Source organism: Lithobates pipiens, unplaced genomic scaffold (assembly GCF_037356315.1).
Source record: "Lithobates pipiens isolate NorthernLeopardFrog02 unplaced genomic scaffold, aLitPip1_a1.2 Scaffold_8, whole genome shotgun sequence".
Lineage (NCBI taxonomy): Eukaryota > Metazoa > Chordata > Amphibia > Anura > Ranidae > Lithobates > Lithobates pipiens.
This window is the reverse complement of record NW_027507903.1, coordinates 597,845,276-597,866,717: the sequence shown is the minus strand read 5'-3', so window position 1 is coordinate 597,866,717 and position 21,442 is coordinate 597,845,276. Positions and strand designations below refer to the sequence as shown.

Here is a 21,442-nt window from a genome sequence, read left to right as displayed (position 1 = left end):
GGAGGAATAGCGGCCCATCATTGGTGTCAGTGGGCAGCATAGTGACCCATTGTTGGTGTCAGTGGGAGGAATAGTGCCCCATTGTTGGTGTCAGTCAGCCCCCCTCTCCATATGGCTGTTACTTTGTGCAGGGATTTTACCAACAGAGCCCCCAAGAGACAAAGGAAACTGTTATGTGGGGTTTAAAGCAGTTCTAACGTTAACTTTTTATTTTACATTAATGTATAAACCTTCTGTGTTGCAGGATCCCCCCAGCCCCCCCATACTTACCTGGGAACTATATAGATCCAGCTCTGTGCACAAGAGCAGCATCTCTCTCTGCTCTTTACCTCCTCACAGTGAATACTGATAGCAATGGAAGCCATTGGCTCCTTCTGCTGTCAATCAAATCCTGGTGGGGGCGGGCCAAAGTCCCGCTGCCTGCGTCAATCGACTCGGGAGCGAGCCTGCATTGGTACCCCCTTTAGCAAGCGGCTTGCTAGAGGGGGTACTCAAAAGAGGGGGAGGAGCCCCAGAAGACATGGATCAGGCTGCTCTGTGCAAATCCATTGCACAGGGCAGGTAAGTATAACATGTTTGTTATTTAGAACATAAAAGATTTAATAACACTTTATCTCTCCAGCATCTATTAAACACCATAATAACCTCCTTTGTCATTACCTGCCTTGTTTTTGACTCAGTGATGTCATCACTTGGTCTTTATTCTTCTCTAGGCAATGCAGGCAGATGGTGGGGGGAGCTGGCAAGGTGGTGTACATAGATCCCTGATTACATCCCAGCACCCTACCTCTGTATTCCATTGATAAGCCCTCAGTCCTGATTAAAGCAGTGGGCTGGCTATTGGGAAGGGTAATGCAAAAGGTAAAATACCTATATAAACAGGTTTCAGTATGCAGGAGTGGGCATTCCTAAGATGCCATTAATGACTAATTGTATCCATTTTTTTTTACAGCGCACATGTTTCTTGCTAAGATATTCCATTCAGGGGCTTGTGAAGCCGGATTTACTGGTCTACAGCAGCAGTGCCCGCTTCCCTATAGCAGCACACAGATATTGGCAGTGGCTTTACTGCGACATCTGCCAGTACTGTCTGTGCTGCTTCAGGGTGCCGCGGCAATGTACAACGCAGGATGAAGACAAATGACAACATTTCAGTTGAGATTTTTATCTTTTTTATTAAAAAAAAAAAAAAAAAAAAACACATGAAGACTGCCATCACATTTGTTCGCATCCATAGCAAAGGTCAGAGGGCATCAGGTTGCAGCTGTTTCATCGTGGCAGGAAGTGGTTTGGCGTGGCTATCTCCAGAAGAGGGAATGGAGGGATATTCCACAAGGGGGGGGGGGAGCGACAGGGGAAATAATATTTACAAGCAGGTGTGGAACATTCCATCAGCGAGATAAAAGGGGAAGATCACTAGAGTTCATAATAAAATTGGAATCCAAGTTTAGACTCTCTGAAATGGAAAGAGGAACATAAAGAATTAGAAGGTGTATTATGAAGCTGTGGGTGGGTGCAAAATGTGCAAAAAAATAGGAAGAAAGGGCAAAGGAAGCGAGAAGGACAAACTTGCAAGAAAAAAATTACATTAAAAAAAAAAAAAGGTAAAAAACTGGCAAAGTAAAGAAAAATGGTGGATTGGGAGGTTTAGAGAAAGAAGGTAAATGTAGAAAGCTGATGAGATTGGTAGGTGAAGATGAATAGGGAAAGGGTCCAGAAGAAATGAAAACAAAGTGGGACAATGGAGAGGAAGGGGGAAAGGGTGGCAAAAGTGGTGGGAGGAAGACAGTAGGTACAAAGGAAGAGGAGGAGGAAAGAAGAGAAAGGTGGAAGAGCACAGGAGAGAAAAAGCACAACAACTTCCCTTTGGGATAAATAAAGTATTCCGATTCTGAAATGTGAAGGAGAGGTGTAGCTGGAGAGCAATGAAAGGTACAAGGAGAACGGGAGAACAGAAGAAGAACATGGAAAGAACAAGACATGGAGATCAACACAAGGTGCAGAATAAGGAGGAGAACAATGGAAGGTGAATAAGAGGGGGGAACGAGGAATGAGTGCAGAGGAAAACAAACAAATGTGAAGAGAATGAGGGAAAAAAGGTCAAGGTGTAGAGAAGGGGGACAGGGAAAGGTGCGAAGGAGAGGGAGAAGAACAAGGAGATTTATGAAGAAGGATGAGAACAGGAAAAGGTGCAGGGAAAAAGAACAAGGAAAGGTGCAGACAAGGCAGAGAAGAACAGGGAAAGGGTGCAAAGAAGGATTAGAATAGGTAATGATGCAGGTATGGAGAACAGCTCAAGGTGCAAGGAGGGAGGAGAAGAACGGGGAAATGTGCAAGGAAGGAGAACAGGAAAAGGTGCATGGAAGTACATTATAGCAGGAAAACAGGAATATGTGTAAGGAAGGAGAATAGGAAAAGGTGCGGGGAAGGCAGGGATCAGGGAAAGGTGCAGAGGAGGAGGAGAAGAGCAGGAAAAGGTGCAGGGAAGGAGGAGGTGGTCAAGGAAAATTGCAGAGAAGGAGGAAATTGGGGAAAAAGTGGGGAGGAGAAGGAGATCAGGGAAAGGTGCCAAAAAGGAGGAGGAGATCAGAGAATGGTGGGGAGAGGAAGGAGGAGATCAGAGAATGGTGGGGAGAGGGAGGAGGAGATCAGGGAATGGTGGGGAGAGGAAGGAGGAGATCAGAGAATGGTGGGGAGAGGGAGGAGGAGATCAGGGAATGGTGGGGAGAGGAAGGAGGAGATCAGAGAATGGTGGGGAGAGGGAGGAGGAGAACAGGGAAAGGTGGGGAGAGGAAGGAGGAAATCAGGGAATGGTGGGGAGAGGAAGGAGGAGATCAGAGAATGGTGGGGAGTGGGGGGAGGAGAACAGGGAAAGGTGGGGAGAGGGAGGAGGAGAACAGGGAAAGGTGGGGAGAGGGAGGAGGAGGAGAACAGGGAAAGGTGGGGAGAGGGAGGAGGAGAACAGGGAAAGGTGGGGAGAGGGAGGAGGAGGAGAACAGGGAAAGGTGGGGAGAGGAAGGAGGAGATCAGAGAATGGTGGGGAGAGGAAGGAGGAGATCAGAGAATGGTGGGGAGAGGAAGGAGGAGATCAGAAAATGGTGGGGAGAGGGAGGAGGAGAACAGGGAAAGGTGCAGGGAAGAAGGAGGATATCAGGGAAAAGTGCAGAGAAGAAAGGGGAGATCATGGAATGGTGCAAAGAAGGAGGTCAGGGAAAAAAGCAGACAGACAGAGGAGATCAGAAAAAAGTGGGGAGGAGAAAAAGGAAAACAGGGAAAGATGCAGAGAAGAAGAAGAACAGGGAAATGTGCTGAGAAGGAGGAGGAAATGGGGGAATGGTGGGAAGGAGGAGGAGGACAACAGGAAAAGGTGCAGAGAAGGAGGAGAAGAACAGGAAAAGGTGAAGAGAAGAAGGAAGAGATCAGGTAAAGTTGCAGAGAACGAAGAGACCAGGAAATGTTGGGGATGAGAACAGGAAAAGGCGCAGTGAATGAGAAGGAGAACAGGGAAAGAAGAAAGTACACAGGAAAAGGTGCAGAGAAGATGGAGGAGAACAGGGAATGGTGCAGAGAATAATGAGGAGATCAGGAAATGATGGGGAGGAGATCAGGAAAAGGTGCAGGGAAGGAGGAGGAGAAAAGGGAAAGACACGGCGAAGGAGGTGATCAGGGAATGCTGGGGAGGAGAAGGAGAATATCAGGAAAAGGTACAAAGATAAAAATAGAAGATCATGGAAAGGTGCAGAGAAGGAGGAGATCAAGGAATTGTGGGGAGGAGAAGGAGAATATCAGGGAAAGGTGCAGAGAAGAAGGAGGAGATCAGGGAAAGATGCAGAGAAGAAGGAGGAGATCAGGGAAAGGTGCAGAGAAGGAGGAGGAGATCAGGGAAAGGTGCAGAGAAGAAGGAGGAGATCAGGGAAAGGTGCAGAGAAGAAGGAGGAGATCAGGGAAAGATGCAGAGAAGAAGGAGGAGATCAGGGAAAGGTGCAGAGAAGGAGGAGGAGATCAGGGAAAGGTGCAGAGAAGAAGGAGGAGATCAGGGAAAGGTGCAGAGAAGAAGGAGGAGATCAGGGAAAGGTGCAGAAAAGGAGGTAATCAGGAAATGGTGGGGAGGAGAAGGAAGAGAACAGGAAAAGGTGCAGGAAAGGAGGAGGAGGAGATCAGGGAAATGTGTGGCGAAGGAGGTGATCAGGGAATGGTGGGGAGGAGAAGGAGAATATCAGGGGAAGGTGCAGAGAAGAAGGAAGTGCTCAGTGAAAGTAGAAGTGTCGGGGAAAGGGGAGGAGAACAAAAAAATGGTACAGGAAGGATAAGAACAGGAAAAAATGCAGCGAAGGAGAACAGTAAAGGGGAAGCAGGGAAAGTTGTGGAGAAGGAGAAAAGAGAAAGGTAAAGGAGTGAAGAATGTGGGTGGGTGGAGAAGAGCAGCAAAGGTAAATAATTGAAGGAGAACAAGGGAAGGGTGGAAGAGAGGATGTGAACAAATGAGAGATGTAGAAGGTGAGCAGGGACAAGATGGTGCTGGGCATCACAGGGACAAGATGGTGCTGGGTATCACAGGGACAAGATGGTGCTGGGTATCACAGGGACAAGATGGTGCTGGGTATCACAGGGACAAGATGGTGATGGGTATCACAGGGACAAGATGGTGCTGGGTATCACAAGTGGGTTAATAAATGGAAAAGTTAAATCAGAGAGTGAACATACAGACACAAAATGGGGGACAAAGTGTATACAGAATATGACAGAAATGGTGATATGATGGTAAAGGATGAAAAAGTGTATGAGAGAAATAAAATAAAAAGGAGATTTCATACCCTGGTCGAAGTTGAGTTTTTTCACGGTGCTCCTTTCGCCCAAACCTTCTATATCTACCAGATCGCTGTTGGCGTCGGAGTCATTCAGGGCGCTGAGCGTTACATCTGCTGAAAGAAGAGATGCTGGGAATACAGCATGCCATTACATGCCCTCCCCCCCCCCCCCCACATCCCCTACTCCCCCACCTTCTCACCAGAGGACTTGCGTTTCCGCATGGCACCCTGTGACCCCTCGGGTATCGCTGTCCCACCCACAACCTGTGGTGCCGACACCATGCTGACTGAAGAGGAAACTGGCGCGGCCTTCTTCGCTACCTTCCGGGGGGAATCTGAAGGCAGGGGGACCCCGCTGTCATCGTAGATCTTCCTTTTCACTGCGTACTTAATCTGTGCCCTGCCAGGAGACATAGGCAAAAGGACAGCTGGTGAACAAGATGGAGGAAGTAGAGCTTAAGATGGAGGTTGTATGAAGAAACGTAAGAGCGCGAGCAGCATACAGAAAAGAACAGCCAATGATAAAGACACAGAGGAATATTATTGAGTGTATTTATAGGGAACCTGCCTTGAGAGAGACACATGGAAGTTGCCGCTGCTGTGCTCTCCTTCTGAAAATGCTAGCTGCCTGGCCGCCATGCTGATCCCCCGACATCAACTTTGAATCAGGAGTTTTAACAAGTATACAGAAAAGGATGTCGGGCTTTTCTCATATCGAATACTTGTGCTGGGTCAGTAACTGGCAAAATACGAAAACCAAAAGATGGGCATAACAGCCAGGAAGCTAGCATTATCAGACGGAAATCAATCAATAGCAATCCTTGTATTTATTTATTGACAGGTACACTTTAACAACTCTCCACATTGTTTCACAACAACCAGATTAAAGCCCATGGTGTCCCGATACGTTACATTAACGTTTGTTGTGGTAACGCAGCCCATTCAATTTATTAGGCTAGCAATGCACCAAAAGCATCCAAATAACTGGACATTCACCATTTTAGGCAACGCAGTGCACCACAATGCATGGTAGTGCCATACTGTGCGCTGTGGTTTGCTTTGCTGCAACACATGTACACTATATTGCCAAAAGTATTGGGACACCTGCCTTTACATGCACATGAACTTTAATGGCACCCCAGTCTTAGTCCTTAGGGTTGAATATTGAGTTGGCCCACGCTTTGCAGCTATAAAAGCTTCAACTCTTCTGGGAAGGCCGTCCACAAGGTTTGGGAGTGTCTATGGGAATGTTTGACCATTCTTCCAGAAGCGCATTTGTGAGGTCAGGCACTGATGTTGGACGAGAAGGCCTGGCTTGCAGTCTCCGCTCTAATTCATCCCAAAGGTGTTCTCTAGAGTTGAGGTCAGTCCAGCGAAGTTTCTCCACCCAAAACTCGCTCATCCATGTCTTTATGGCCCTTGCTTTCTGGTGCGCAGTCATGTTGGAACAGGAAGGGGCCATCCCCAAACTGTTCCCACAAAGTTGGAAGAATGAAATAGTCCAAAATGTCTTGGTATGCTGACGCCTTAAGACCCCTTTCACACCAGGGCGTTTTGCAGGCGCTATAGCATTAGAAATAGCGCCTGCAATCCGCCCTAAAAAAGCTGCACCATTGTGTGTAGTGTGAAAGCCACTGGAGCGGTGCGCTGGCAGGACGTCAGGGAAAAGTCCTGCCAGCAGCTTCTTTGGAGCGGTGAAGGAGCGGTGTGTTTACCGCTCCTCCACCGCTGCTCCCCATTGAAATCAATGGGGCAGCGATGTAATACCCCTGGCAAAACGCCACTATTGCAGCATATTGCTGGTGGTTTTAACCCTTTCTCGGCCGCTAGTGGGGGTAAAAACGCCCCGCTAGCGGCCGAAATGCGCCGCAAATCCAGCGCTAAAACGCCGCTAAAAATAGTGGCGTTTTACCCCCGACGCTATGGGCGGTTTGGTGTGAAAGGGGTCTAAGAGTTCCCTTCACTGGACCTAAGGGGCCAAGCCCAACCCCTGAAAACAAACCCCACATCATAATTCCCCCTCCACCAAATGATTTGGAGGGTTGGTCCAATACTTTTGGCAAATATAGTGTGGATGAGTGAGTCTGGGGTGGAGGAACTTGACTGGTCTGCACAGAGTCCTGACTGAAACCCAATAGAACACCTTTGGGGTGAATTAGAGCGGAGACTGCGAGCCAGGCTATCTCGTCTACATCAGTGCCTGACCTCACAAATGCACTTATAGAGTCCACAAACTATGGTATATATCTGAAAATTGATCAATCCTGATGTATCTCATTTCTTGAGCCCCATAAATGCCAGGACAGTACAAATTACCCCTTTTTGGAAAGCAGATGGTTTGAGGTATTTAACAATATTTTTTCAGAATTTACATACTGTCCCCAGTGCAGTACAGTGTTATCACATAACTGGTGTGGCAATTATCGGGGCACTGACCAGTGACAGTATGTAAAAAAAAAAAAACATTTTTTTCACATACTGTGACCGGAGCAATACAGTGTTACACACTGTGTCTCCACAGGGTGATGGCGGTCTCCTGTGGCCATTGTGTTGCTTTTTGGTGCCGTTTTTAATCTTATGGAGTGTGCTATAAGCATCTGATTGTTGCAATTGTAAGTTGTGCATTTAATAGATTTCTGCAATATTATAGCATTTTCTGATGATATGTATAGGCATTTGATTGTTTGTACTTATTTTATAGTTTCTATATCCTGTCTAACCCTGAGGAAGGAGTGAGTATCTCTTGCAGACTCCGAAACGCGTTGGGTAAAGGATCTAATCTCCATCTATTTTGACCACTTCCAATATCAGTTATGGTTGACATGTACACGCTATAATATACGTTTTTAATCTGGTTATTTATAGAAACAATAAATATATTACTATTTTTCTATCTTACTGATGTGTGACTTCTACTCTAGTGCCCAAGGGGAACCCCTCTCTTTGTATACCGCAGTAACACTGTACTACTCTTGGTAGGTGATCAGGATATTTTTTTTTTTTTTTTGCACACTGTGATTGCTTATAACAGTAAATATCACTGTTATAAACATTTTTTACTGAATGAAATAGATTCAGTGTGTATTGTTGTGATTAGCTGTGATTGGCCCTTGTACCATGTGATCCCTGTGACAGATCACAGGGATCAACACAATCGTATACAATGAATAGCAGGAATCAAAGCCATTCATTGTGTACAATTGTCATGTGATCTACTGTTATTGGTCACATGGTACCGGCAGTGGGCCAGTACACTGATCTGTCATCTGCTGCGTCCATTGGACACAGGAGGTGACCGATCGTGCTCGATGCAGCCCATGGGGCATGCGTGAGGTGTGATAATAATAATGTCCTCCCAGGATAGTAGGGCTCCCGGCTGGCCGTCATTTTACAATAGGAATCGGTTAATGAGCATGGTTTTGGAATGGGACGTCCAACACATTAATTGAGCTGCGATGGTCAGGTGACCACAAAACGTTCAGCCATATAGTGTCCCCTCTCTACCACACGCCCAGCTCTCCTTACACTGTCCTCTCCTTGATTACTGAGCTGATCTGATTTAAGTCTTCCCCGAAGCGTCTGACAGCCGCATGCAACATCTGAATCTCATTGTCTGTCCAGCGGGCCCTGGGGAGACACAAATAGGAATGAGGAGTGAAAGCAGAGCCATGGAGATTGGGGAGAGAGCAAGGGGAAGAAGGCATCAACAGGGCAAAGAATCACAGAAGAGAATGCAAAACAGGAACCCATAGCATATCTCAGCAAAGTGTAACACCAAAACTTTATAGTTCTGGTTAAAGTAGCGAGAGGTTAGAACCTACTGTCTGAGTCCCCGCTAGGGAGAGTTGCTCTCTCTTTGTACCGTTGACCATCATCACAAGACAGAAAATTTTATAAAATATTTACCGTAATTTTCCTTTCCTGATGCCAATATATGGCAGCATACATATGATATAGCTCTGCCCGTATATCCACCCACAGGACCTGTTTAGCTCTACAAAAGTCTGACTGAGAGCTACCTCCCCCATTCTCCGTATAAAGCACAAACATCAGAGGGAGGGTTCGTATGCTGCCATGTATTGGTGTCTGGAAAGGAAAATTACGGTAAGTATTTGATATGATTTTCCATTTTTCTGACACCAACATGGCAGCATACATATGATACACAATGAGCTTTTAAGAGGGATGGTTTAATACTGCAAACTTATGCCGCGTACACACGATCAAACAAGCGGGTGGAAAAGTCCGGCAAACTGAAGTCCGCCGGACAATCCCCCGTGTGTAGCCTCCGGCATACTTTTTTGACCCGAAAGTACGGCGGACTTAGAAAGTAGTTTTGCACTCCAATCTTCCCGCCGGACTCGCATTTCGGCGGCCGTGTGTGTGCCAGTCCGCCGTACTTTTGAAATGAACGGACTTTTCCTGCCCGGAGAAAAGTCCGCTCATTTCGAGCGGGTCTCCAGGTAGGCGGGGCCCGCGAAGGACCCATCGCTGGCCCCGCCACCTGGTATGGACTTAAAGGGGAACCCCAACGCCGAAAAAAATTGGCGTGGGGGTCCCCCCCCCAAGTCCACAACAGACCCTTGTCCGAGCTACCCGGCCGGCCAGGAAAGGAGGGGCGAGCGAGCGCCCCCCCCAGCCGTACCTTCACCCCAAAGCACCTTGTCCCCATGTTGATGAGGACAAGGGCCTCTTCCCGACAACCCTGGCCGTTGGTTGTCGGGGTCTGCGGGCGAGGGGCTTATCGGAATCCAGGAGCCCCCTTTAATAAGGGGGCCCCCGGATACCGCCCCCCCACCTTATGTGAATGAGTATGGGGTACAATGTACCCCTACCCATTCACCTGTAAAATAAAGTACAAAAAAAAACACAACACACAAGATAAAATAATTTATTGCACAGCTCCGGGGGTCTTCTCGCCGAACTCCTCCGCTATCTTCTTATAGCTCTTTTGCTAGCGGAGGAGCCCGGCATTCTTCTTCGTCGCCGCGGCCTCTTCTTCCGACTTCGGGGGTCTTGTCCCCCTCTTCCGGTCTTCTGTCGCCGCCGCCATCCGTTCTTCTTCTTCTCCTTCTTCTCCTGGAGATGTTGACTCGAAGCTCTCTCCGGCCGCAATGCCAGGGACACGCTGTGCGGGGACTTATATAGGGACAAGGGGCGGGGTCATCGGTTGATGTCACATGGGTTGATGTCACATGGGTTGATGTCACATGGCGACAGTCCCAGCATCCTCCGGGACTGTGAAATCGTAAGGGGCGGGGTCACCATGTGACATCAACCCATGTGACATCAACCGATGACCCCGCCCCTTGTCCCTATATAAGTCTCCACGCAGAGTGTCCCTGGCATTGCGGCCGGAGAGAGCTTCGAGTCAACATCTCCAGGAGAAGAAGAAGAAGAACGGAAGGCGGCGGCGACAGAAGACCGGGCCACTGCCTGTAAAAGAGCTATAAGAAGGCGCGGTGGCCCGGCAGAAGAACCGAAGAGGGGGACAAGACCCCCGAAGTCGGAAGAAGAGGCAGCGGCGACGAAGAAGAATGCCGGGCTCCTCCGCTAGCAAAAGAGCTATAAGAAGATAGCGGAGGAGTCCGGCGAGAAGACCCCCCGAAGATGGAAGACCCCGGAGCTGTGCAATAAATTATTTTATCTTGTGTGTTGTGTTTTTTTTTGTACTTTATTTTACAGGTGAATGGGTAGGGGTACATTGTACCCCATACTCATTCACATAGGGTGGGGGGCCGGTATCCGGGGGCCCCCTTATTAAAGGGGGCTCCTGGATTCCGATAAGCCCCTCGCCCGCAGACCTCGACAACCAACAGTCAGGGTTGTCAGGAAGAGGCCCTTGTCCTCATCAACATGGGGACAAGGTGCTTTGGGGTGGGGGGGGGGGGCGCTCGCTCGCCCCTCCTTTCCTGGCCGGCCGGGTAGCGTGCTCGGACAAGGGTCTGTTGTGGACTTGGGGGGACCCCCACGCCGATTTTTTTCGGCGTTGGGATTCCCCTTTAAGTCCATACCAGGTGGCGGGGCCAGCGGCGTCTCCTTCGCGGGCCCCGCCGAAATGAGCGGACTTTCCTCCGCGTGCGTGGGCGAGTCCGTTCAGTAGGGCGGATAGTACGGCGGACTTAGTACGCCGTATTAGTCCGCTGAAAAAGTGCCGTGTGTGGGCAAGTAGCCCGTTCGGAAAGTCCGGCGGACAGTCTGGCGGGAAGTCCGTCAGCAGTCTGGCGGGAAGTCCGCCAGACTAAGTCCGGCGGATAGACGGCTACGTGTGTACGCGGCATTAGTCTTCATATCACAATAGACATAGAAGCTTGGATAGTTTTCCTCCCAAACTCTACTGTAGTAAGAGCTGCTGAATCCACCCTGTAGTGTTTTAAGAACGTATGATGACCAGCTAGCCACTTTTCAGACTGTCTCCAAACTGAGCGAAAAAAAATTTTTATATATTTTTTGGGGTTATTTATTATAGCAAAAACTAAAAAATATAGCTTTTTTTTCAAAATTGTTGTTAGTTTTTTGTTTATAGCGCAAAAAATAATAACCGCAGAGGTGATCAATTACCACCAAAAGAAAGCTCTATTAGTGGGAAAAAAGGGACATCAATTTTGTTTGGGTGCAACGTCGCACGACTGTGCAATTGTCAGTTAAAGCGACGCAGTGCCGAATCACAAAAAGTGTTCTAGTCAGAAAGGGGGTAAATTCTTCCGGGGCTGACGTGGTTCCGTTTTTTATTTTTAAAAGGTTCCGTTTTTTATTTTTTTTAAACAAACATGTCATACTTATCTCCTCCTTGCAGTTGGTTTTGCACAGAGTGGCCCTGACCCTCCTCTTCTAGGGTCCTCAGCTGCGCTCCTGGCTCCTCCTCTTCGCAAGTGCCACATCGGAAAAGCGCTCTACCTCGGGCACCCATGCGGGTGTGCTCCCGTGTCCTGCTGCTGTGTCCATTGACACAGACAGTGGGACTTGGCTCGGCCTCCTCGGCTCCCATGTCATTGCATTTGATTGACAGCAGTGGGAGCCAATGGCTGCGCTGCTATCAATCTATCCAATCAGGACCAGAGACACTGGCTGGAGCAGGTGTGCTCGTCTCGTCGTGTGTGAGGGGGGAGAGCGACCTGTACTGCAGATCTGTGAGTGAACACTATATAAAACACAGTACCCATCAGTGCCACCTGTCTCCAGTGCCATCTATCAGTGTCATCTGTCCCCCCAGTGCCACCTGTCAGTGCCATCTGTCCTCAGTGCCACCTATCAGTGCCACTTGTCCCCAGTGCCATCTGTCCCTAGTACCACCTGTCAGTGCCAACTGTCCCCAGAGCCACCTGGCATCAGTGAAATCTGTTATCGGTGTCACGTACCACCTGTTATCAGTGTCACGAGTGCCATCTGTCATCAGTGTCACGTTTCATCAGTGCCACGTATTAGTGCCATCTGTCATCAGTCCCACGTATTAGTGTCATCTGTCATCAGTGCCACGTATTAGTGCCATCTGTTATCAGTGCCACATATCATCAGTGCCACGTATTAATGCCATCTGTCATCAGTCCAACATCAGTGTCACGTTTCATCAGTGCCATGTATTAGTGCCATCTGTCAGTGCCACATCAGTGTCACGTGTCATCAGTGCCACATATTAGTGCCAACTGTCATCAGTGTCACATGTCATCAATGCTACGTATTAGTGCCATCTGTCATCAGTGTCACGTTTCATCAGTGCCATGTATTAGTGCGATCTGTCATTAGTGCCACATATTAGTGCCATCTGCCATCAGTGTCACGTGTCATCGATGCCACTTATTAGTGCCATCTGTCATCAGTGTCATGTATTAGTGCCATCCGTCATCAATACCACATGAGTGTCATGTGTCATTAGTGCTATCTGTCATCAGTGCCACGTCAGTGTCAAGTGTTATTGTCCTGATGCTCCAGGGCCTTCAAAAGTGTAATAGGTAGTCAACAAGTTAGATGTGTAATTTATGCTCCTAGAACACCTGATGGCTCTCCCTGCATGTTGGGCCTCTCTAAGTGGCCAGGCTGTGAAAAGGTCCCAAACATGTGGTATCGTAATACTCAGGAGGAGTAGCAGAATGTATATTGGGGTGTTATTTGTGGCATACACATGCCATGTGAGAGAAATAACCTATTACAATGACAATTTTGTGGGGGGAAAAACAAAACAAATAGAAATCTTCATTTTCAAAGAATTGTGGGAAGAAATTACAACATCAAAAACCTCACCATGCCTCTTACTAAATACCTTGGAATGTCTACCTTCAAAAAAGGGGTCATTTGTACTATATTATGTAGATATTTGTACTTTTCTGGCTTGTTCGGGTCGCAAGAAATGAGATAGACTACCAGTACATCAGGTGTGATCAATTTTGTATCATTTGCACCACAACTTATAGATTCTCTAACATTCACACAGACCAAATAATATCCACTAATTTGGGTTATTTTTACCAAAGAGATGTAGCAGTATAAATTGTGGACAAAATTTATGAAAAAAAATTAATAATTTGCAAAATTTTATCAAAGAAACTAAGAAACATCAAGACCGCGGGTCCCGCGGGCACGGTCACACATGTGCGCCCGCTAACCCCGCCAATTAAAGGGGACATACAGGTACGCCCATTTGCCCACCGCTGCCATTGTGCTGACATATATCAGCGTGCAGCGGTCAGAAAGTGGTTAAGTTAGGGGTTATTTGATTTAATTTATGTTTTTATTATTTTTTATAATTATTTGTGTATTTTATTATTTATTAATTAATATTTATATTTACTTTTTGCATTTGAGCAGAAAAATGCGCAACAAAATGCACTAATATGCTCAAATCAAGTGTTTTCATGCATTTCTACGGACAAAAAAAAACACTTTTAAAAAAATGCACAAATCTTCCCGATTTGAGTGACAAAAAAAGCTCCAGGAACTTTGAGCTTCAGGCGCTTGACTTCAGTCAACTTGGAGTGGAGATGTGAACCATCTCCATTGAGAATAATTGTGTTTCTTTTTTTCTCCTCCAGCGTTTTGAAGCTTCCAGCTCCAAAACCCTGGAGGTGTGAATGGGGCCTTACTGTGTGTGTGCTCCATCGGACTTTTGCTGGTCGAATTCCTGCCTGCAAAAGATTGAGAGCAGGTTCTCAATTTTTCGGTCGGAAAAAGTTTTTATTGGAAATTCCGATCGTCTGTACCAATTCTGATGCGCAAAATACCTACACATGCTTGGAAAAACAATTTGACGCATGCTCGGAAGCATTGAACTTCATTTTCTCGGCTCGTCGTAATGTTGTACATCACCGAGTTCTTGACGGTCGAAAGTTCAGCAAACTTTTGTGTGACCGTGTGTATGCAAGCCAAGCTTGAGCGGAATTCCGTATGAAAAAACCAACCAAGATTTTTCCGACAGGAAAATCCGCTCGTGTGCTAAATGCGCTAAATAGATTTTAGAGCAAAATTTTTTTTTAACAGTTTGTAGCAAAAGAGGAAACTTTCATTGCTCTTCTCGAGGCCTGAAACTTTATAGAGCAGCTCTTTTCTTCCAACGAGAGGCCCGTTGTTCTCTAGTCATTAGAGAGGTGAAGGAAAGACACATAGCTGAGAAGAATACAGACTTCAGCAGACACAGGTACAGTAAGTAGAAGGTCTATAGGACATTTACCCCGCCGGAGAGGAATCTGTCACAGGATGGAGTTGCATAGTCAATTCTCCTAGTTTGGTGAAGGCAGCTCCAGCCGCAGAGAATATCTCCCCGACCTGTGCGGACACAGAAAGGATACATGGTACAATGAGACACCATTCATAAAAATATCATCACAAAAAAATATAAAAAAATATAAAAATATCATCACGCAAATAAAAGAATATATATATATATATATATATATATATATATATATATATATATATATACACACACATACACTATATATATATATTTTTTTTTAGCATAGGCCCTAGAGAATAAAATGGCTGCCTTTGCAATTTTTTGTCACACAGTATTTGTGCAGCAGTTTTTCCAAATGCAATTTCTTTGGAAAAAATTAGGCTTTAGTGAATTAAAAAGATAAAACACCATATGTATATGTATATATATATATATATATATATATATATATATATATATATATATATATATATATATGCCAATTTTTTTGTAAAATATGAAATGTTACTCTGAGAAAATAGATACCTAACATTAGAGCTGCAACATTCTGGCCAAAATGAGAATCACGTTTTTTTTTTTGCCTAGACCCCTTTCACACTGGGGCGCTTTGCAGGCACTACAGCACTAAAAATAGCGCCTGCGATGCACCCTGACAGAGCCGCTCCTCACAATCCAGTGTGAAAGCCCCGAGGGGCTTTCACGCTGGAGCAGGGAACTGGCAGGACGGTAAAAAAAAGTCCTGCTAGGAGCATCTTTGGAGCGGTGTGTATACCGCTCCTCCACATTGAAATGAATGGGGCAGCATAGCTATACCGCTGGTAAAGCGCTGGTAAAGCGCTGCTGCAGCAGCGCTTTGCTGTGATTTTAACCCTTTATCGGTCTCTAGCAAGGAGATAAAACCGCCAAAACGGCGGTAAAGCAGCGCTAAAAATATCGCTGCTTTACCGCCGGCGGCCGCTCCGCCCCTCCGTGAAAGGGGCCTTAGAATAAAAAGATCACGTTTCTCTTACGATTATCGTGACGCAAAATCTTTCACATTTTACAAAAAAATGGGCTTTACCCATTAGTTTTTTTTTGTTTTGTTTTTTAAAGATCGCTGCGCAGATACAGTGTGACATAAAATATTGCAACAACCACCATTTTATTCTCTAGGGTGTCTACTGAAAAAAATATATATAATGTTTGGGGGTTCCAAGTAATTTTCTAGCAAAAAAAAAATAAATGATTTCAACTTGAAACCAACAAACGTCAGAACAAGGTACACACAATCAGAAATTCGGCCAGCAAAAGTCTAATGAAAGCTTTTGGTCAGAAATTCCGACCGTGTGTATGCTTCATCTGACTATTTCTGGGGGAATTCCAGCCATCAAAAGATTGAGAGCAGGTTCTCTATTTTTCGGTCGGGAAAAGTTCCTATCTGAAAATGCGATCGTCTGTATGCAATTCAGATGCGTAGAAAATCACGCATGCTCGGAAATAATTTGATGCATGCTCGGAAGCATTAAACTTAATTTTCTCGGCTCGTCGTAGTGTTGTACGTCACGGCGTTCCTGGCGGTCGAAAGTTCAGGGAACTTTTGTGTGACTGTGTATATGCAAGGCTAGCTTGAGCGGAATTCCATCAGAAAAACCATCCAAGATTTTTCCGACGGAATTTCTGATCGTGTGTGTGCGGCATTAGTGTTTATGTGGCTGAACTTTTTTCACTTACACACAAAGTCTATTCCATTGACAAATTGTTACAATGTTTATACTTAAGTTCAACTGATAAAGAATGTTTTGATTCTTGGCAGACTGCCCAGTTTTTCTCTTCCTTTCTTTTGACTGATGTGGCTTCAGAAGAGCGGAGAGAATTATTTGCATAGAAATAATTGTGAAACACTTTAGTCAAGATCACGATAACGATTCTTGGCGATTAATTGTGCAGCTCTACCTAACAAGTGACGCTTTAAAATTGCACACGAAATGCAATGGCGCCAAACTGTTATTGATCTCGCTCTGATGTCTCGCGCCGATATCTCACATGTGTGGTGCGAACACCGTTTACATATATGGGCGTAAGCGACGTATGTGTTACCCACTGCACGCGAAGGCACTTTTTATTCCCTGTAATAGTAATAAAAGTGATATGAAAAAAAAATAATAATAATTAAAGGGACAGTGTAAAAATAAAATAAGATAAAAAAAAATAAAAAATATAAGCGCCCCATCCCTCTGTGTGCAAAAGTGAACGCATACGTAAAAAGTGAAAAGTGAACGCATACGTAAGTGAGTGTTTGCCCCACACAAGTGAGATATCGCTGCGAACATCAGAGTGAGATCAATAATTCTAGCACTTAACCTCCTCTGTAACTCTAAACATGTAACCAGTAAAAAAATATTAAATCTTTGCCTATGGAGATTTTTAAGTACTGTAATTTGACGCCATTCTATGAGCGTGCGCAGATTTAAAGCGTGACAGGTTATCTATCTACTCGGTGTAACGCCATCTTTTATATTTTAATAAAAAACTGTGTATATATATTAAAGTGTATTATTTCCCAAAAAATTGTGTTTGAGAAACTGCTGCACAAATACCATGTGTAATAAAAAAATTGCAACGATTGCCATTTTATTCCCCAAGGTCTCTGCTAAAATTATATATATATATATATATATATATATATATATATATATATATATATATATATATATATATATATATAATGTTTGGGGATTTTGTGTATTTTTCTAGCAAAAAAAAAGTTATTTTAAAGGGATTGTAAAGGGATTTAAAAAAATAAAATAAAAAAAATAACAAACATGTTATACTTACCTCCACTGTGCAGCTCGTTTGGCACAGAGTGGCCCCGAACCTGCTCTTCTGGGGTCCCTCATCGGCTGTCTCGGCTTCCCCCCGCAAGTACTTCTCACGTTCTTGCGAGCTCCCTCGCATGGTGAGAAGTACTTGCGGGGCACTCCCGTGATACAGCCGGCGGCTATAGCAGCTCACTGTATCACTCGGCCCCGCCCCCCGGCGCACCGCGTGATTGGATGTGATTGACAGCAGCGTGAGTCAATGGCTGCGCTGCTTTCAATCCGTCCACTCCAGCCAATCAACAGCCAGGCTGAGCGGCAAAGAGGATATCGGAGGCGAGCGCGGGACTTTCGAGGGGTCAGGTAAGTAAAACGGGGGGGGGGGGGGGCGCCGGGATTGTCAGATGTTTTTTCACCTTAAAGAGGAGGGGCGTTTAAAAAGAAAAAAAAATTAAAAGTCAGCAGCTGCAAACACTGTAGCTGCTGACTTAATAAGCACACCTGTCCAGGGCGCCCGTGATGTCGGCCGCACGAGGCCGACCCGTCCCTCGGCTCCCGGCGCCGCCATTCCTTCTATGGGAAACAGGCAGTGGAGACTTACGGCTTCACTGCCTGTTTCCTACTGCGCATGTGCGAGTTGCGCAGCGCTTTGTGAATGGGACGCGCTGTGTTCTGGAACACACAGTTCCCAGAACACAGCGTGACCCATTACCCAGAAGACAACGCGACGAGGAGAAAAGAAAGATCTCCGCGGAGGAGGAAGATTAGGATTATGTGCCTAGCAACAGGCATTTCTGGTAAGTAAAAAAAAAATTGAACATTTTTTTTTTTTTAGATTTTTTTTGTAATTTTTAATATTTTTTTTTTTCAGGGTGGCCCTCCACTTTAATGCATAGAATGCATTAAGGTGAAAAATGTTTTACCTTTACAACCCCTTTAATTTGTAAATAAAGAGTTCCAGAAAAGGCCTCAGCAAATGGTTAAGGCTGCTTTCACACTGAGGCGGTTTTCAGGCGTTTTAGCGCTAGAAATCGCCTCTAATGCCTGAAAACCGCCTCCTCATTCATTTCAGGTTCCGTTGCCATCTCCACATATGGGGGGGGGGGGGGGGGGAGGGGTCAGCGACAATCGTGGTAAAAAAAACATGCAAATAGAATCACCGGACGCCCGTCGCTCAAAAAAAAGCTCCTGCATTTCTTTTCGGCGACGGGGTGTCTCGCGATTCTGTTCGTGCGTTTTTTACCGCAATTGTCGCCCGACGATTCGCAGGAATAAAGCTGCGTTTGGGGTGCTATTATAAACAGCGGGCAACACACTGGGAACCCTGCGATTTGCAGCTACTGCGATTTGCTGGCAGAATCGCGGAGCCTCAGGGCCGGTTTACACCACAAGAATGCATTCCAGATACGTTCCCGGGTGCGTTTCTGCATGCGTGGTTTAATCTCGTTCTGGTACGTTTTTGATGCGTTTCCGGGTTGCATTCCAGGTGCTTATTATTTTTTCCCTGTTTTTCTTCCCACTATACTGGGGTCCAGTGTGTTCTGATGCATTTTACTGCTACTACGGTTAAAAAGTGTCGCTAAAATGATGTTTTTACTGCGAATGCAATAAAATGTGCTGCGTTTATGGTGCGCTATCGTTGATTATAATGGAAGGCGATGTTTTTCAAAAAGGCATAATGATGGATATTACATCTATAATAAAAATAATAATATTAATTCCAATGAGCATTGAAAAACAAAACAGTCGCCAGCTGTGCTAACATCAGTGATAATAAAAGTCACAATGGCAGAGATTATATTCATTGTGTTGTTATTGATAATCAGCACTGAGCCATAATATGTATTAGATTAGATCAATGTTACTATATATACACTAATAATGATGATGATGATCATGTCATCGCATATTGATATAATCTAGCTGGTCCTGGCCACTGTAGCAGAAGGCTGACTCTGCATGCTGGGATTTGTAGTTCAGTGCATGAACCAAGCAACAACCCAGCAATTGGTACTTAACTACAAATCCCAGGATGCACCACAACTGTACCACATGACGCCTCCCCTCCAATCACAGACCGCTTAGGCCTCCCGCTCACCTTGGTGGACGTTGACGTCATGGCGCCGGGGGGAGCGGGTATACCGGGAGAAAGCCGAGGCGTTCTGCGTTCCCCGGCCGTGCAGCTGACGGTGAGGCGACCTGACACCCCCCAAGCCGGCCGCCTTTCCCCCCTCTAGCTAATTCGCCGCCCGCACACCCGAACCTCGGGCTGCTATTGGTTCCTTCCGCTGACGATCGAAAGCACGGTGGTTCCCGCCTACAGCTGAGGCAAGCGGCTATTGGCTGACGTCACCGTCCATTACCCTCTTTCACAGGTTCCCGCCCCCTCTCTGTGTTCCTATTGGCCGGGGGCTCGCTTATTGATTGGCTGAGCTGCACAATACCATTGCAGAGACTGAGAGAGAGAGAGAGAGAGAGAGAGAATGACCCTGTACTGTTACCCATCGCAACCACCTGTCCCTGATTTGGGGCAATGTCCCTCCTCATTTGTCCCTCATTGTGGTCTGATCTATATCGATGTATATAAAATGTACTTTTTATCTATCAGAAAGTGTTTTCCAGCCTAAACCTTTCATCTGTTTTCTAAATTGCTGCATTTGTAAATTCCAAAAGCCAATATAAAGGAATAGTGGTGAAAAAAGCACTTGTGGGTTTAACTAATCTTGTTTTTTTTTTTTTACAATTCTCCTTTAAGGGGGTGTGGTAAGGGGCGTGTCCTATGTCTGCATACATTTGCTGGTAGGTGTCCCTCATTCCCATCCCAAAAAGTTAGGAGTTTTTCTGTTACCCATAGCAACCAATCAGCTTCCACTGTTGTAGTTCATAGGATCCGGAGCTAATTGCTATGGGCAACAAAGAAGGTTTATCAGCGATGTCTGTACACATAAGGCCCCCGCTTTATAAATTGGTGCACCGGGGTCACCGGAACTTCCCAATTCTCATACATGGACCAATCCCATCTACTGCTGTGTGGGGGGCACTACGACCGCTATCACCCACTGTGACCACCCACCGTTACCAATCACCGGCTGTGACCCCCCACCGTCACCCATCACCCACTGTGACCACCCATCGCCCACTGTTACCACCCACCGTCACCAATCACCGGCTGTGACCCCCCCCCCCACTGTGACCCCCCACCATCACCCACTGTGACCACCCATCGCCCACTGTGACCACCCACCGTCACCAATCACCGGCTGTGACCCCCCCACCGTCACCCACTGTGACCACCCATCGCCCACTGTGACCCCCCACGGTCACGCATCACCCACCGTCGCCCACTGTGACCACCCACCGTCACCAATCAACCACTGTGACCCCCCATCACCTACTGTGACCACCCACTGACCCCCCATCACCTACTGTGACCCCCCACCGTCACCCATCACCCACTGTCACCACCCACTGTCACCCATCACCCACTGTGACCACCCAGTGTAACCCCCCCACCATCACCCACTGTGACCCCCCACCATCACCAATCACCCACCATCGCCCATCACCCACTGTGACCACCCACCATCCCCCACTGTGACCACCCATCACCCACTGGGACCACCCACCGTTACCAATCACCGGCTGTGACCCCCCACCGTCACCCATCACCCACTGTGACCACCCATCGCCCACTGTTACCACCCACCGTCACCAATCACCTGCTGTGACCCCCCCCCCCCCCCACTGTGACCCCCCACCATCACCCACTGTGACCACCCATCGCCCACTGTGACCACCCACCGTCACCAATCACCGGCTGTGACCCCCCCACCGTCACCCACTGTGACCACCCATCGCCCACTGTGACCCCCCACCGTCACGCATCACCCACCGTCGCCCACTGTGACCACCCACCGTCACCAATCAACCACTGTGACCCCCCATCACCTACTGTGACCACCCACTGACCCCCCATCACCTACTGTGACCCCCCACCGTCACCCATCACCCACTGTCACCACCCACTGTCACCCATCACCCACTGTGACCACCCAGTGTAACCCCCCCACCATCACCCACTGTGACCCCCCACCATCACCAATCACCCACCATCGCCCATCACCCACTGTGACCACCCACCATCCCCCACTGTGACCACCCATCACCCACTG

At 46.9% G+C, this 21,442-nt stretch overlaps 1 protein-coding gene across 4 annotated transcripts; it reads right to left on the bottom strand.

The window, feature by feature from the left end:
* Nucleotides 1-1,186: 1,186 nt before the first annotated feature.
* Nucleotides 1,187-19,613, bottom strand: BACC1 (BPTF associated chromatin complex component 1). 4 transcript variants are annotated; one of them, XM_077470499.1, is made up of 6 exons: nucleotides 19,369-19,612; nucleotides 14,470-14,564; nucleotides 8,334-8,435; nucleotides 5,009-5,208; nucleotides 4,815-4,919; nucleotides 1,187-1,456 (listed from the first exon to the last, which is right to left on the bottom strand). In XM_077470499.1, exons 1-6 carry the CDS (start codon nucleotides 19,387-19,389, stop codon nucleotides 1,392-1,394), a joined length of 588 nt encoding a protein of 195 aa, XP_077326625.1. In that variant the 5' UTR covers nucleotides 19,390-19,612; the 3' UTR covers nucleotides 1,187-1,391. The 4 variants fall into 4 exon arrangements, with proteins under 4 accessions (XP_077326625.1, XP_077326624.1, XP_077326627.1 ...); XM_077470498.1 differs by having other exon boundaries at nucleotides 4,815-4,922; nucleotides 19,369-19,611; XM_077470501.1 differs by lacking the exon at nucleotides 8,334-8,435 and having other exon boundaries at nucleotides 19,369-19,613.
* Nucleotides 19,614-21,442: the final 1,829 nt, after the last annotated feature.